The sequence below is a fragment of the Hyla sarda genome, chromosome 11 (genome assembly GCF_029499605.1).
Source record: "Hyla sarda isolate aHylSar1 chromosome 11, aHylSar1.hap1, whole genome shotgun sequence".
Taxonomy (NCBI): domain Eukaryota; kingdom Metazoa; phylum Chordata; class Amphibia; order Anura; family Hylidae; genus Hyla; species Hyla sarda.
In genome coordinates this window covers 43,600,692-43,612,173 of record NC_079199.1, presented here as the reverse complement: position 1 = coordinate 43,612,173, position 11,482 = coordinate 43,600,692, and the positions used below count along the sequence as shown (strand labels likewise).

Here is an 11,482-nt window from a genome sequence, read left to right as displayed (position 1 = left end):
TCTCCTGTCTGACAGCACTCCTCTGTGCTCTCTCCTGTCTGACAGCACTCCTCTGTGCTCTCTCCTGTCTGATAGTACTCCTCTGTGCTCTCTTTACTCTGATAGCACTCCTCTGTGCTCTCTCCTGTCCTATCAGACACAGATGAGTGTAAGCCCACCCTTTGCTTACTAGACATTGTCCATGCCTGTGCTTCTGCTTGGACAAAACCATGATTTTATAAGCAATGATTTCTATAAGAAAGAAATACAATTTTCTTATGAAGTATATTAGAAAAGTTAATGTTTTGCCAAGATGTACAACATATAGAAAGTTTTTGAATCTGACAGTGGCCATTTTAGTCATGATGAAAAAATCATATGATTTCTAATTAGGAACGGCAAAGGGATAGAACAGTAAATAAAAAAAATACCCATACTAATAGAAAAGCCCCAAACACTGCATCATGTGGGGGGAAAAAAGGGTTGGGACTGATTTCTGTCCCTATTTGTAAAGCCCAAAAAAAAACAGCATACATAAGTTGTGTGTGTGTGTGTGTGTGTGTGTGTGTGTGTTCGTAGCCGCAGCCTGGTATCAGATGTTGCAGTTGTAATAGGACTTCTCGAACCCGGTGTGAGGTAGCCAAGACACACAGTGGTAGAGTGCTGAAAACTGCTGAACATTTGTGATGGAGGTTTTCTACCCGGAGAGGGTGACGTTTCCATCTGTTATTTCCATGCAGTGCAGTGACAGGTGTACCCACACAGAGCAGTCAGTGACTAGAAGTGTCTAGACATACACCTTTAATTGACAGACACCAAATTGCTAGCATGTGTGGCCTGGTCCACGTATAATGTTTATTGATGTAATAAAACAATACAGTTAGTGTTAGATCCAACCACAAACAGCAAGAAAGATAGATGGAAAAATAAACATTTTGCACAGTCTGAAACATACAATCACACTGAGCAGATGTTGAAAGTTACAACTAGACAACCCCTCAATACAAAAAAATTTAAAAGGTTTCTAAACAGAAGTTTTTTACTAAATGAACTTTAGATGAAAAATTACCGTAAATGATGTTCTAAAAAAAAAAAGTGCTGAAAATCAGATACCAAACAAACCACATATAGGATGTCGTTCTGCTAGCAACGCATTATACTTTGTTTCTTTTCAAGTGAGCTTGAACTTCTACACCACAAGTGGGTGGTAAACATGTATATCACATATGGTTACAAAACTGCCAGTCTTACAACTACAAGCAGGAATTTTTCTTTTATTTAGAGCGGTCATACAATCTGCTACATTACGATTCTCTTATGAAAGAGAATTTTTTTTAACTACACATGTCTACTGGTTACACCCATCTTCAAAAGAGGTTGTGGTGATTACATTTCTAGCGTCTTATTCTCTGCTGTAGTCATTGGGTTCCATTGAAGTAGTCTACATTACAACATGCGGAACAATGGTAACAACATCAGGCCTTAAATGTGATTTTTAGACATTAAAAAGAATCCCAAAAAAAAAATGATGAACTAAAAATGCATATTATATATTGCATGAAGAACTTGCTGGTATTTTTTTTGTTTTCTTAAGAAAATATATATTGTGCGATTGTGACTACAATGCACCGCTGGCAAAGCATTGTTTCCTGTGCATGATAACATGGACAACACGGAGATCGATGAGCAAAATAAACAACTTCTAATGGAATAACAAAGAAACTGATGAATTTTTGTAAATGTTTGTCTTCATTTCACCATAAAAAATTCAGACAGAAGGTGCATGTTTGAAGTTAAGAGATGTGTGTGTGTATATATATATATATATATATATATATATATATATATATATATATATATAATTTTTAAGTAGTAAATGTATTTGTATTCGATCAAGGCTGGAAGAGGTTACTTCTGTAAAAAAAGAAAATATACAGTGGAGAAGATGGCCAAGTGGAGCAGAGATGGTGCTAACTGAAGTAGTGCGGTATTGTACACAGGCTTCTAATATCAGATCTAGAAAATATAAATACACTGCTTTGGGTGGAGAGGGTTCACAAGTGTCCAGAATTGGAACAAAGCGAGGATCAGTTAGCTTGATCGAGGGCTCTTAATAATTCCTCCCCCTGTAGCAGGTTTCTGTTTCCCTGAATGGGGGCATTCACCTCGCAGTCGTAACTGGTCAGCTGAGGAAGTCCAGTGCGATCCAATGACTTTCCAAGCAATCGACCGGCCATATCTAGAATCACAAAAAAATATTTCAGGGGTAGGAACTGAGTTGGCAATAACACAATCATTTTCTAATAAATTAAATAAAAATTATCATTGGTCAAGTTGTAAAAAATTCTTCTAAAGTGACCTGCTTCTGGAAAAGCTAAAATTCTTATAATCCCGTAGAGCAAATATGACTAGTTATGCAACATATATATATATATATACCACTGCCTGAAGCCTAAGGCCGGATTTACAAGGACTAAAATGTGCGGAATGCTTTATTTATGTGGCTGGTATCATTATGGTTGTAAAATAAAGGGGTTATCCAGATTTAGAAAAACATAGCTGCTTTCTTTAAGAAACAGCGCCACACCCGCCCTCAGTTTGTGTGAGGTATTGCATCTTGTCTCCATTGTAGTGAATGAAGGCAGAGTTGTAATACCAAACACAACCTGAAGTTCTTGATGGATCATCTTGAATTTCCTTTAGTTTTTTCCTCCGGAAGTTTGTTTACTGGGCTTAATTAATAATCTAGAATCTGGCTCTCACAGACGCCTCCTCATCTGTTTACTGTTATTCTGTGCCCGTAAAGTAGTGGTTATGGCTTGGAAAGATACCTCGCCCCCTTCTATATCCAGATGGTTCAACTTAGTTAATCGGTATGTTCCGTTGTATAGGACCTTTTATATTAGTATAAAATGCCCCAAAAAGTTTGATAAGGTCTGGATTGCCTTGGTTGATCTTGGGGGAGTCGATGCTCCCTTCTGAGCAAGCGAGTTCCCCACAGTGATTACATAGGCTACTCTTATGCTGGGTTTTTGGGTTTCCTGGGGTGGCTGTGTGGTGTGTGAATATGCGTTTGTGTGGTGTTTGATGGGCTGTTTACTCCAGAGGCTCCATGCTTGTTCTGTCTCCTGTCTGGGACTGTTACCGTATTTTTCGCCGTATAAGATGCACTTTTTCTTCCCCAAAACTGGGGGGAAAAAAGTCGGTGCGTCTTATACGGCGAATACACCCCTATCGCGGCGGTCCCTGCGGCCATCAACGGCCGGAACCCGCGGCTAATACAGGACATCACCGATCGCGGTGATGCCCTGTATTAACCCTTCAGACGCGTCTGAAGGGAAAGTGACACTAACCCGGCTGTTCAGTCGGGCTGTTCGGGACCGCCAAGATTTCACCGCTGCGCTCCCGAACAGCCCGACTGAATAGCCGGGTTTGTGCTTACAGGACACCGGGAGGGACCTAACCTGCCTCCTCGGTGTCTTCTCCGTTCAGGGATCCCCTGTATGGCCGGCGCTCTCCTTCCTCGTCATCACGTCGTCGCATACGTGCGTCGGCGTGCGTAACGACGTGATGGCGGCGACGGAGAGCGAGGATACCCGGCTGGCAGCAGAGACGTTCCAGAGCGACATCCAGGGCAGCGGTGACGGGTCCAGAGCGGCGGGGACACGTGAGTATTACCTCCTCTTGCAGTGGTCTTCAATCTGCGGACCTCCAGATGTTGCAAAACTACAACTCCCAGCATGCCCAGACAGCCGTTGGCTGTCCGGGCATGCTGGGAGTTGTAGTTTTGCAACATCGGGAGGTCCGCAGGTTGAAGACCACTATTGGGTTCAAAATCTTTATTTTTTTAGATTTTGCCCCTAAAAATTGGGTGCGTCTTATATTCCGGTGCGTCCTATAGGACGAAAAATACGGTAATTGCTGATGATTCTAGTTGTCTCCTATGTTGAGCTCTTGTGGTGCTCTCTGGAGTGCTGTTGCTGTATTTTATTTTGTTTACTAAAATTGAAAATAAATACTATTAAAAATAAAAATAAAGAAAGTGGTGGCACAGTTTTCGGAAGAAAGCAGTTATGTTTCTCTAATCCTGGATTTGATGGGGAAGAAAAAGGGACATAGATTGTTTTTTGTGGTAGTTTACATTCCAAAAACTACATGTGAACACAGCCTTAGAGTCACCCCTTTCCCCTTATTCTGGCTGCCATCAAGCTTTCCTAGAATCAGACAGAACTAAGAAAAAAGTTTGATATTGTGGACAATAGCAGATAATTGGGGATTAAAGTATCTCTAAGTTTCTTAAACATATTTACTTGTTTATGTCATTATGTAAAATTGGTAACAAGGTATTTATGGACATACAGAAGACATGAAATGTTACTGTACTCGGCAGCACGTTACCGGTTTCTTAAATGAAAAAAATGAACTGCAATACAATCCTAAAGGACTTACCTGTGGACAATAGGAGAATTGTTCTCTGCTCGGCTCCAGTTAGCCGTTCCAGGTCAGGTCCTTTAACACGTTTCCATGAGAGAGAAGAGCTCGGCCCTGGGTCAACAGTTGTTTGAAATAAAGAGCCCTGAAATTGAAAACAAGTAGTTATAGTTACAAGTAGTTTAACAATTGTATCACAAAAGCTCCATAAAACGAATAGGCTATTGTGACCAAAAATAAGAAATTAAAAACTTACAATTCCCACTGCTTGAAACAATGGACCATCGCTTTCAATTTTACGTTTTCTCTGGACATTTTGTAATGCAATCATCTTTGGGCTGATGTCCTCGTCCAGGAATGTAGATCTGTGAAAAAACAGGAGAAAGTTATCAGATAGCAGTGGCAATGATTTCTGCTTAGAATTTACGTGTCTGTTGTTCCTGGTACTGCTGCTATGACAATCCATTCAAAAAGTGAATTTTTGTTTCTTTTCTATACACTAAACCCCTTAAGGACATGCGCTGTAAATGTACGGCGCTGCATAGCGTTACTTCGCACACAGCACTGTACATTTCCAGCACGGCTGTGATGCAAGCGCAGAAGCTGTGCTCGCTTCATTCACAGTGGGTCCCAGCGGCTGTCAGCAGACTGCTGGATCCTGGGTCAGGTAGGGAAACTACAGTGGGGGGGGGGGGGGCCACTAGGAAGGCCAAACTGCAACTCCCAGCATGCCCAGCTGGGCATGCTGAGAGTTGTAGTTTTGAAACATCTGGAGGGTCACAGATGGAGACCACTGTTACAGTGGTGCCCAAACTGTAGCCCTCCAGATGTTGCCAAACTACAACTCTCAGCATGCCTGGACTGCCCAGGCATGCTGGGAGTTGTAGTTCTGTAACATCTGTACCTTCAGATTCAGCAATTTTCATGAATTTTTTGAAAATTGCTGCTCTACTTTGAAGCCCTCTAATTTTTTCAAAAAGCAAAAATATGTCAATTTTATGATGCCAACATAAAGTGGACATATTGTATTTGTGAATAAAAATAAAATGTATTTGGAATATCCATTTTCCTTACAAGCAGAGAGCTTCAAAGTTTGAAAAATGCAAAATTTTCATGAAATTTTGGGATTTTTCACCCAAAAAGGATGCACGTAACGCCGAAAATTTACTACCAAAGTAAAGTAGGATGTGTCACGAAAAAACTCTCTCAGAATCAGAATATTCGGTAAAAGCGTTTTCGCGTTATTCGCAAAGAGACAGTGGTCAGAATTGCGGAAAAAGGGCTCAGTCCTTAAGGTGAAAAAGGGCTGCGTCCTTAAGGGGTTAAGAGTGCTTTCATTATGTGCGGGCTGCCACAATTAAAATAATGGACGAGATTTATCAAAACCAGCTTGCTTCTTTCATATTTTTTTTTTAGATGCCTTGTTAAGAAGCAATCTGATTGGTTGCTACGGCCAATTTTGCCTCTGCACAGGTTTTGATAAATCTCCCCTAATAAACTTTGACTTGCCTCCTGACGCTCCAACAGGTCACAGTGCAGCTCAGCTAATCACCATCCGAAGCGATGTCCCGCCTCAGCCAGTGATTGGCTAAGAGGAATGGTGCGGCCATCTATTAGCTGAGCAGCAGTGTGACATTTCGGGCCCAAAAGCAGGAAGAAGACTGGGGCCCTGAGAAAGGGAGAGCGATTCCAGTATCACAGGGTTTATTTTAATTGCGGCAGCCTGGGCATAATGGAAGAATAAAAAATTTGTCAAGATGGCCCCTATATAACTAAAAAACTTAATGGATATAATACTAAATAAACGTAATTATTCTTTGGTTGTAAAAAACTTAATGGATATAGGCATTTTTGATCACCTACCATTAAGTCTACCTTCTCTGTATTCTTTAATGTGACTGGAAAAACAAAACAATTTTGGTCAGGTTTTCTTTAACCCCTTAAGGACATTGGATATAAATGAATGTCCTGGTGCCCTGGTACTTAACACACCAGAAAGTACATTTGTGTTCTGTACATGAAGCAAACACAGAAGCTGCGATTGCTTCACGCACGCTGATGCCCGCATCATTAACCCTTCAGATGCCATAATCAAAACTGATCAGGACATCTCAAGTATTATCAGAGCTTAGATAGACTTACTGGACCACCGGTAGCGTAATCACGGGGGTCCGATGAGTCAAGATTGCAGCCGCAGGTCTCCTCACCTGCTGCTCTGCTGCATTCTTCTTCTTGGGGTCTGCCTTCTGGACAGAGCAGGCGGACTGAGCGGCCAGAGAATGAAGTGTGCAGCTGCACATTTTACAGGGTTTAAACGCTCAACCACAGCGGGTTTTAGGAGCGAGACCCTGTGTGATCTTATCTTTTGACATGTCTGGAAACCATCTCAAAAGTTTATTTAAATAACAGTGACAATTTAACAAGTGCTCAGGGTTTAGTGACGTCACCGCTGTTCTCTAGCAGTTGGTCCCGCTGCTAGAGAACAGCAGCGGTGACGTCACTAAGCTCCGCCTGTGTCCCAAGCCGGGCACGGAACAGGACAAGGTAAGTACCGTTGCCGACAGGTTAGTGCAGGTGACAACGGTGACAGATTTCCTTTAGAGTGCACATTAATCCTGGATCATCTTATACCAAAGTTGAAAGGCTGCTTTAACATTTCTTGCATCTGTATCACACTTGTATAAAAACACATTAACTTAGGTGCTGAGGAAAACACTAGAATCTGCCCAGCAGCTTCTCCCTTCTATAAGCCAGGACTTCCGTTGCCAGGAGCATAAATGGATTAACTGATATAATATATTCATTGAGGATGACCACCGAAGACAATCTTAAAAGATAAGCTGATCAAATGTGAGTTACATCTGGGACCTTAAGTAATGAACTATAATAATCTGTAGAGGAATCCAAAAGCAAGTGTTCAACTCATACAGCGCTGCCATAGAGATAAGAGTAGTTATGCAGCTGCCCTCTTTTCTGTCTCTTGTCATCAGGTTGGGTGGGGAATTGCAGATCTGTTACAATGATGTGAATGGAGCCAAGTTGTAATACCATACACAACCTGAGGACACATGTGGTGCTGATTTTTGAAGAGATTTGCTCTGCTTTTCTATTCCTGGATAACCCCTTTTATTGTTAAGATAGAGAATTCATGCTGAAATTAATGGTTGGTCCATGTAATAGACTGGAGGGTGCTGCTGATTTCAAATAATTACCTTTTATTTAAAGGACTTTGTATATTTGGAGTTCCCGGGCGGGATCTGTCTGTCTTTTCTAAAGTTTTGTCTGTTCGTACAGGAGAACTTGTGCGACTCTGGTTACCACTATACGGCGAGGACGGCGCACTAAGCACCTCTTTCATCACTTGGGCAGGTGAGTGTACGATGATGGTCTTGGGGTCACTCATTGCCTCAGTGGTGATTGGTTTTAAATCAGTGGTAATGGGTGCGGTGGTCGTCTGGATCAGGTTGGTCATGTGTCCTAAAGGCTGAGGGTGCGCTGATTCAGTCTCTAAGGTGGAAAGTTGATCGAAGGTCCTTAGCTGGAAATCATCATCCATTGGGATGTAAGGAGCCAACATTTCCAGATCTAAATCTGTTTCCTGTATAGAAATAAAAGAATACAGTCAGTATAGGAATGCAATAGAAAGTAAAGTAACACATTTAAATAGAGGATGAGAAATTAAGTCACAGGAGTAATCGCAAATATTAATAGTCACATTGCGTAGAGGACAATTGAACTGCGTAACTACAAAAAAAGTCAATAGGGAGATGTTAGGGGACTTACAAGGAGTCAAAAAGATCTCATATCTATATACAGTTCATGAACAAGAGAGAGAAGCTTGCACACAGCACACTTACAACCAAGATAGTCAACAGCAACCCATAATGGGGCTTACAGATCAGTGCATAAGAGTTTTTTTTTCCTGGTACAGTCACATCTAGTCATGCTGACTCTACAGTATCCCCTTTCCATATGCTCCCATCCAGTGTATTACATAATCAGGTGTGGGTCTGCAGTACAGGCAATCAGAATGCTATGAGCACTACAATAAACCTGCCCGCACAAACCACACACAAAGCCACAAGATACCTGTGTGGAGAACGGAGTCTTCGATTCGGTGTCTATTGCAAAGAGTTTCTCCACTAAGTCCATCTTAAACTCTCTGGAAATTTCACTGTCCACATCAAAACAGTACTCTGCAGGTGTGCCAGGCTACGGAATGAAAAATAAAACAAATGTATTAAAATACGCTGCAGAAACACCCCATGTGACCATGCCCTAAACAACTGTTTTTGGCTAGCCTTGCAAGACACTCCCCTATCTAAATGCTTAAGCTTCCTTATTACAGAAAGCGATTGTACCTCTGTGGAGCTCTGGCTGCTGCTGATGTCTGATGGGCTGGATGGCTTGGAGAGTTGAGGCATGGTGAACGCCAGCTCCAGCTGTTCAGGAGTTGACTCCATCTTTATAGCAACCTCTCTATTTAGTGCAGGGTCAGCATTGCTGCGTAGAGGCTTAGGCTTCTCTGGAGGTGGGATGGGAGACACCAACATGCTCTCTGGTAGCTTACTGGTCGGGTGCATCATTACATCATTGTACAATGGAACTTCATCAAAGTGCTGCTCAGAATCTAATGTAAAAAAAATAAAAAATAAATCATGAAATTACCTAACACCATAAAGACATGATCACACATATACTCATCCAACCCACTGAATACCTACCGCTAGAACTGAAGTCTAGTGCAATGATCTCATCCCCAGCGTCTGGAGCGAGGACAGTAAGTGATTCTGGTTCCTTTTTCAATTCATCAAACAAGCTGCTAGAGACGTCATCCTCTTTGCCCAGGTGAGTAAAGATGGCAGGCATCTTTATTTCAATAGACTCAGCAGGCGCCAGAGAGGACTCTGTCTGCCCAATGGACAGTATCAGGTCTTTCTCCACAATGCCACTAATGAGAAAGAAGCAATAGACCATTGTGGATGTTATAAGGTCATCTTGTACAATGCACTTATTGCCGCTAAAGTTGCAGAAGTTAATCAAAATTAGTAATGTTCTTTCCGACAATAATTAAACACATTTGTTGTCTTCGAGAGGTTGTCCCATCATCATAATCCAGGGATATGGGGATAACTATATGACTGTGTAGTGTAGATCTCAACAACAGGGGTCCAGTGTCTGCTGTCGGAATGAAGCAGGGGTCAAACACACACAGCGGCAGCACTGACTAGCTATGGGCCTACCAGAGATTGCCTAGTACAGTCTTTCCCAACCAGGGTGTCTTTAGCTGTTGCAAAACTACAATTCCCAGCAAGTACAGAATACTGTAGTGTGAAAAGACCCTTAAAAGTATTCCGGAGTTGGTGGGTTTGGCTGACTTTGTGTAAGGCAGAGTTTCCCAACCAGGGTGCCTCCAGCTGTTGCAAAACTACAACTCCCAGCATGGCCGGACAGCCAAAAGGCTGTCCGGCCATGCTGGTAGTTGTAGTTTTGCAACAGCTGGAGGAACCCTGGTTGGGAAACACTGGCCTAGTACAACACTCAGCTATCAGCTAGACAATGATGGGAGTGGAAGTGCAGACATTTGACCACAGCTTTTTTTTATTTTAAAGGAAGCTCGGGACCCCTGTTCTTGAGATCCTTTGCTATATGCTTATGTGAATAGCTAGGTTTACAGATGCAGCAGTGCCGAATTTATCATCAGATCTTCCTTACGTGCGCTCTAAATGCAGCTAATTTATACACCGTCCTATAGAAAACCACAATACATTATATCATAAGACAAAGTCGGCTCCGTTACATCTAGCGATCATGTTAATGCTTTACTACTGAAGATGTGACGGACGTCAGGACAGCTTGGTTGGCACTTACCTCAAGACGTAGTTGACGCATACAATGCACTGAGGTTGGGAGTTCTTTGTGTTGTAAATAACAGTGGCTTGGGTCTCAACCCAAACAAAGCCCCCTTGCTTCGCCAGCATTCTATACTGTCCTGTAGTCACTTGTCCTTTAGTAAACACTAGGTGAAGAAAAGCAGAGCGTGTAAATCCACAAGTATCACAGACCCAAAGGAGATTTATCATGCAAAAAAAAAATAAAAAATCTATCCCGTGTTATCACTGGAACACCCCACGATCTCCTTCACAGGTCCCTGGCTCTCCCCAGGAACGGCGCGTGTCTACCCCCACACGAAGCAGTGGCCAACATGCATGTATCCCTATTGGAGAGTCTTTCGGCTATCTCCAGCTCCCCCATAGAGAGGGCATGTCGGCTGCTGCTTCGTGCGTGGGTCGAGAAGCTCTGTTCCTGGGGAGAGCAAGAGACCCCCTATAAATTCTTTAGATAGGGGATGAGTTTTTCTGCATACTTCTCATTTAACCCCTTAAGGACTCTGCCCATTTTCACCTTAAAGACTCAAAACAATTTACGTTTTTGCACTTTAGTTTTTTCCTCCCCACCTTCTAAAAATCATAACACGTTAAATTTTGCACCTACAGATGCATAAAAGGGCTTATTTTTTGTGTCACCAATTGTACTTTGTAATGACATCAATTATTTTATAACAATCTGCAGCGAAACAAAAAAAAATTATTTGTGGGGTGAAATGAAAAAAAAAATGCCTTTTTGCAACTTTTTAGGGCTTCAGTATCTACGCAGTGCACTTTTTAGTAAAAAATTACACTATCTTTATTCTGTAGGTGCATACGGTTACAGGGATACCCAAATTTATGTAGGTTTTATTTATTTTACTACTTAAAAAAAAAATTATAACTACATGCACCAAAATTTGTATGTTTAAAAAAAAAAAAAAAAAAAAGAGGGGTGATTTAAACTTTTAATAAAAAGAAAAATATACATATGTGGTGTCGCCGCGTGCGTAAATGTCCAAACTATAAAAATATATAATTAATTAAACCGCACGGTCAATGGCGTACGCGCAAAAAATTCCAAAGTTCAAAATAACGTATTTTTGGTCGCTTTTTATATCATGAAAAAATGAATAAAAAGCGATCAAAAAGTCCGATCAATACAAAAATGGTACCGCTAAAAACTTCAGATCACGGCGCAAAAA

General features: G+C 41.7%; 1 protein-coding gene across 2 annotated transcripts in view; it reads right to left on the bottom strand.

The window, feature by feature from the left end:
* Nucleotides 1-799: 799 nt before the first annotated feature.
* Nucleotides 800-11,482, bottom strand: part of HIF1A (hypoxia inducible factor 1 subunit alpha) — a 102,251-nt gene continuing 91,568 nt past the window's right edge. For both annotated transcript variants that reach the window (XM_056545737.1, XM_056545736.1), the window contains exons 8-15: nt 10,282-10,429; nt 9,135-9,361; nt 8,772-9,040; nt 8,500-8,622; nt 7,623-8,008; nt 4,667-4,775; nt 4,429-4,555; nt 800-2,218 (exon numbers count right to left, since the gene is read on the bottom strand). In XM_056545737.1, the coding sequence (XP_056401712.1) occupies nt 2,067-2,218; nt 4,429-4,555; nt 4,667-4,775; nt 7,623-8,008; nt 8,500-8,622; nt 8,772-9,040; nt 9,135-9,361; nt 10,282-10,429 (1,541 nt within the window). In that variant the 3' untranslated portion in view covers nt 800-2,066. The remainder of the gene's footprint in view (nt 2,219-4,428; nt 4,556-4,666; nt 4,776-7,622; nt 8,009-8,499; nt 8,623-8,771; nt 9,041-9,134; nt 9,362-10,281; nt 10,430-11,482) is intronic.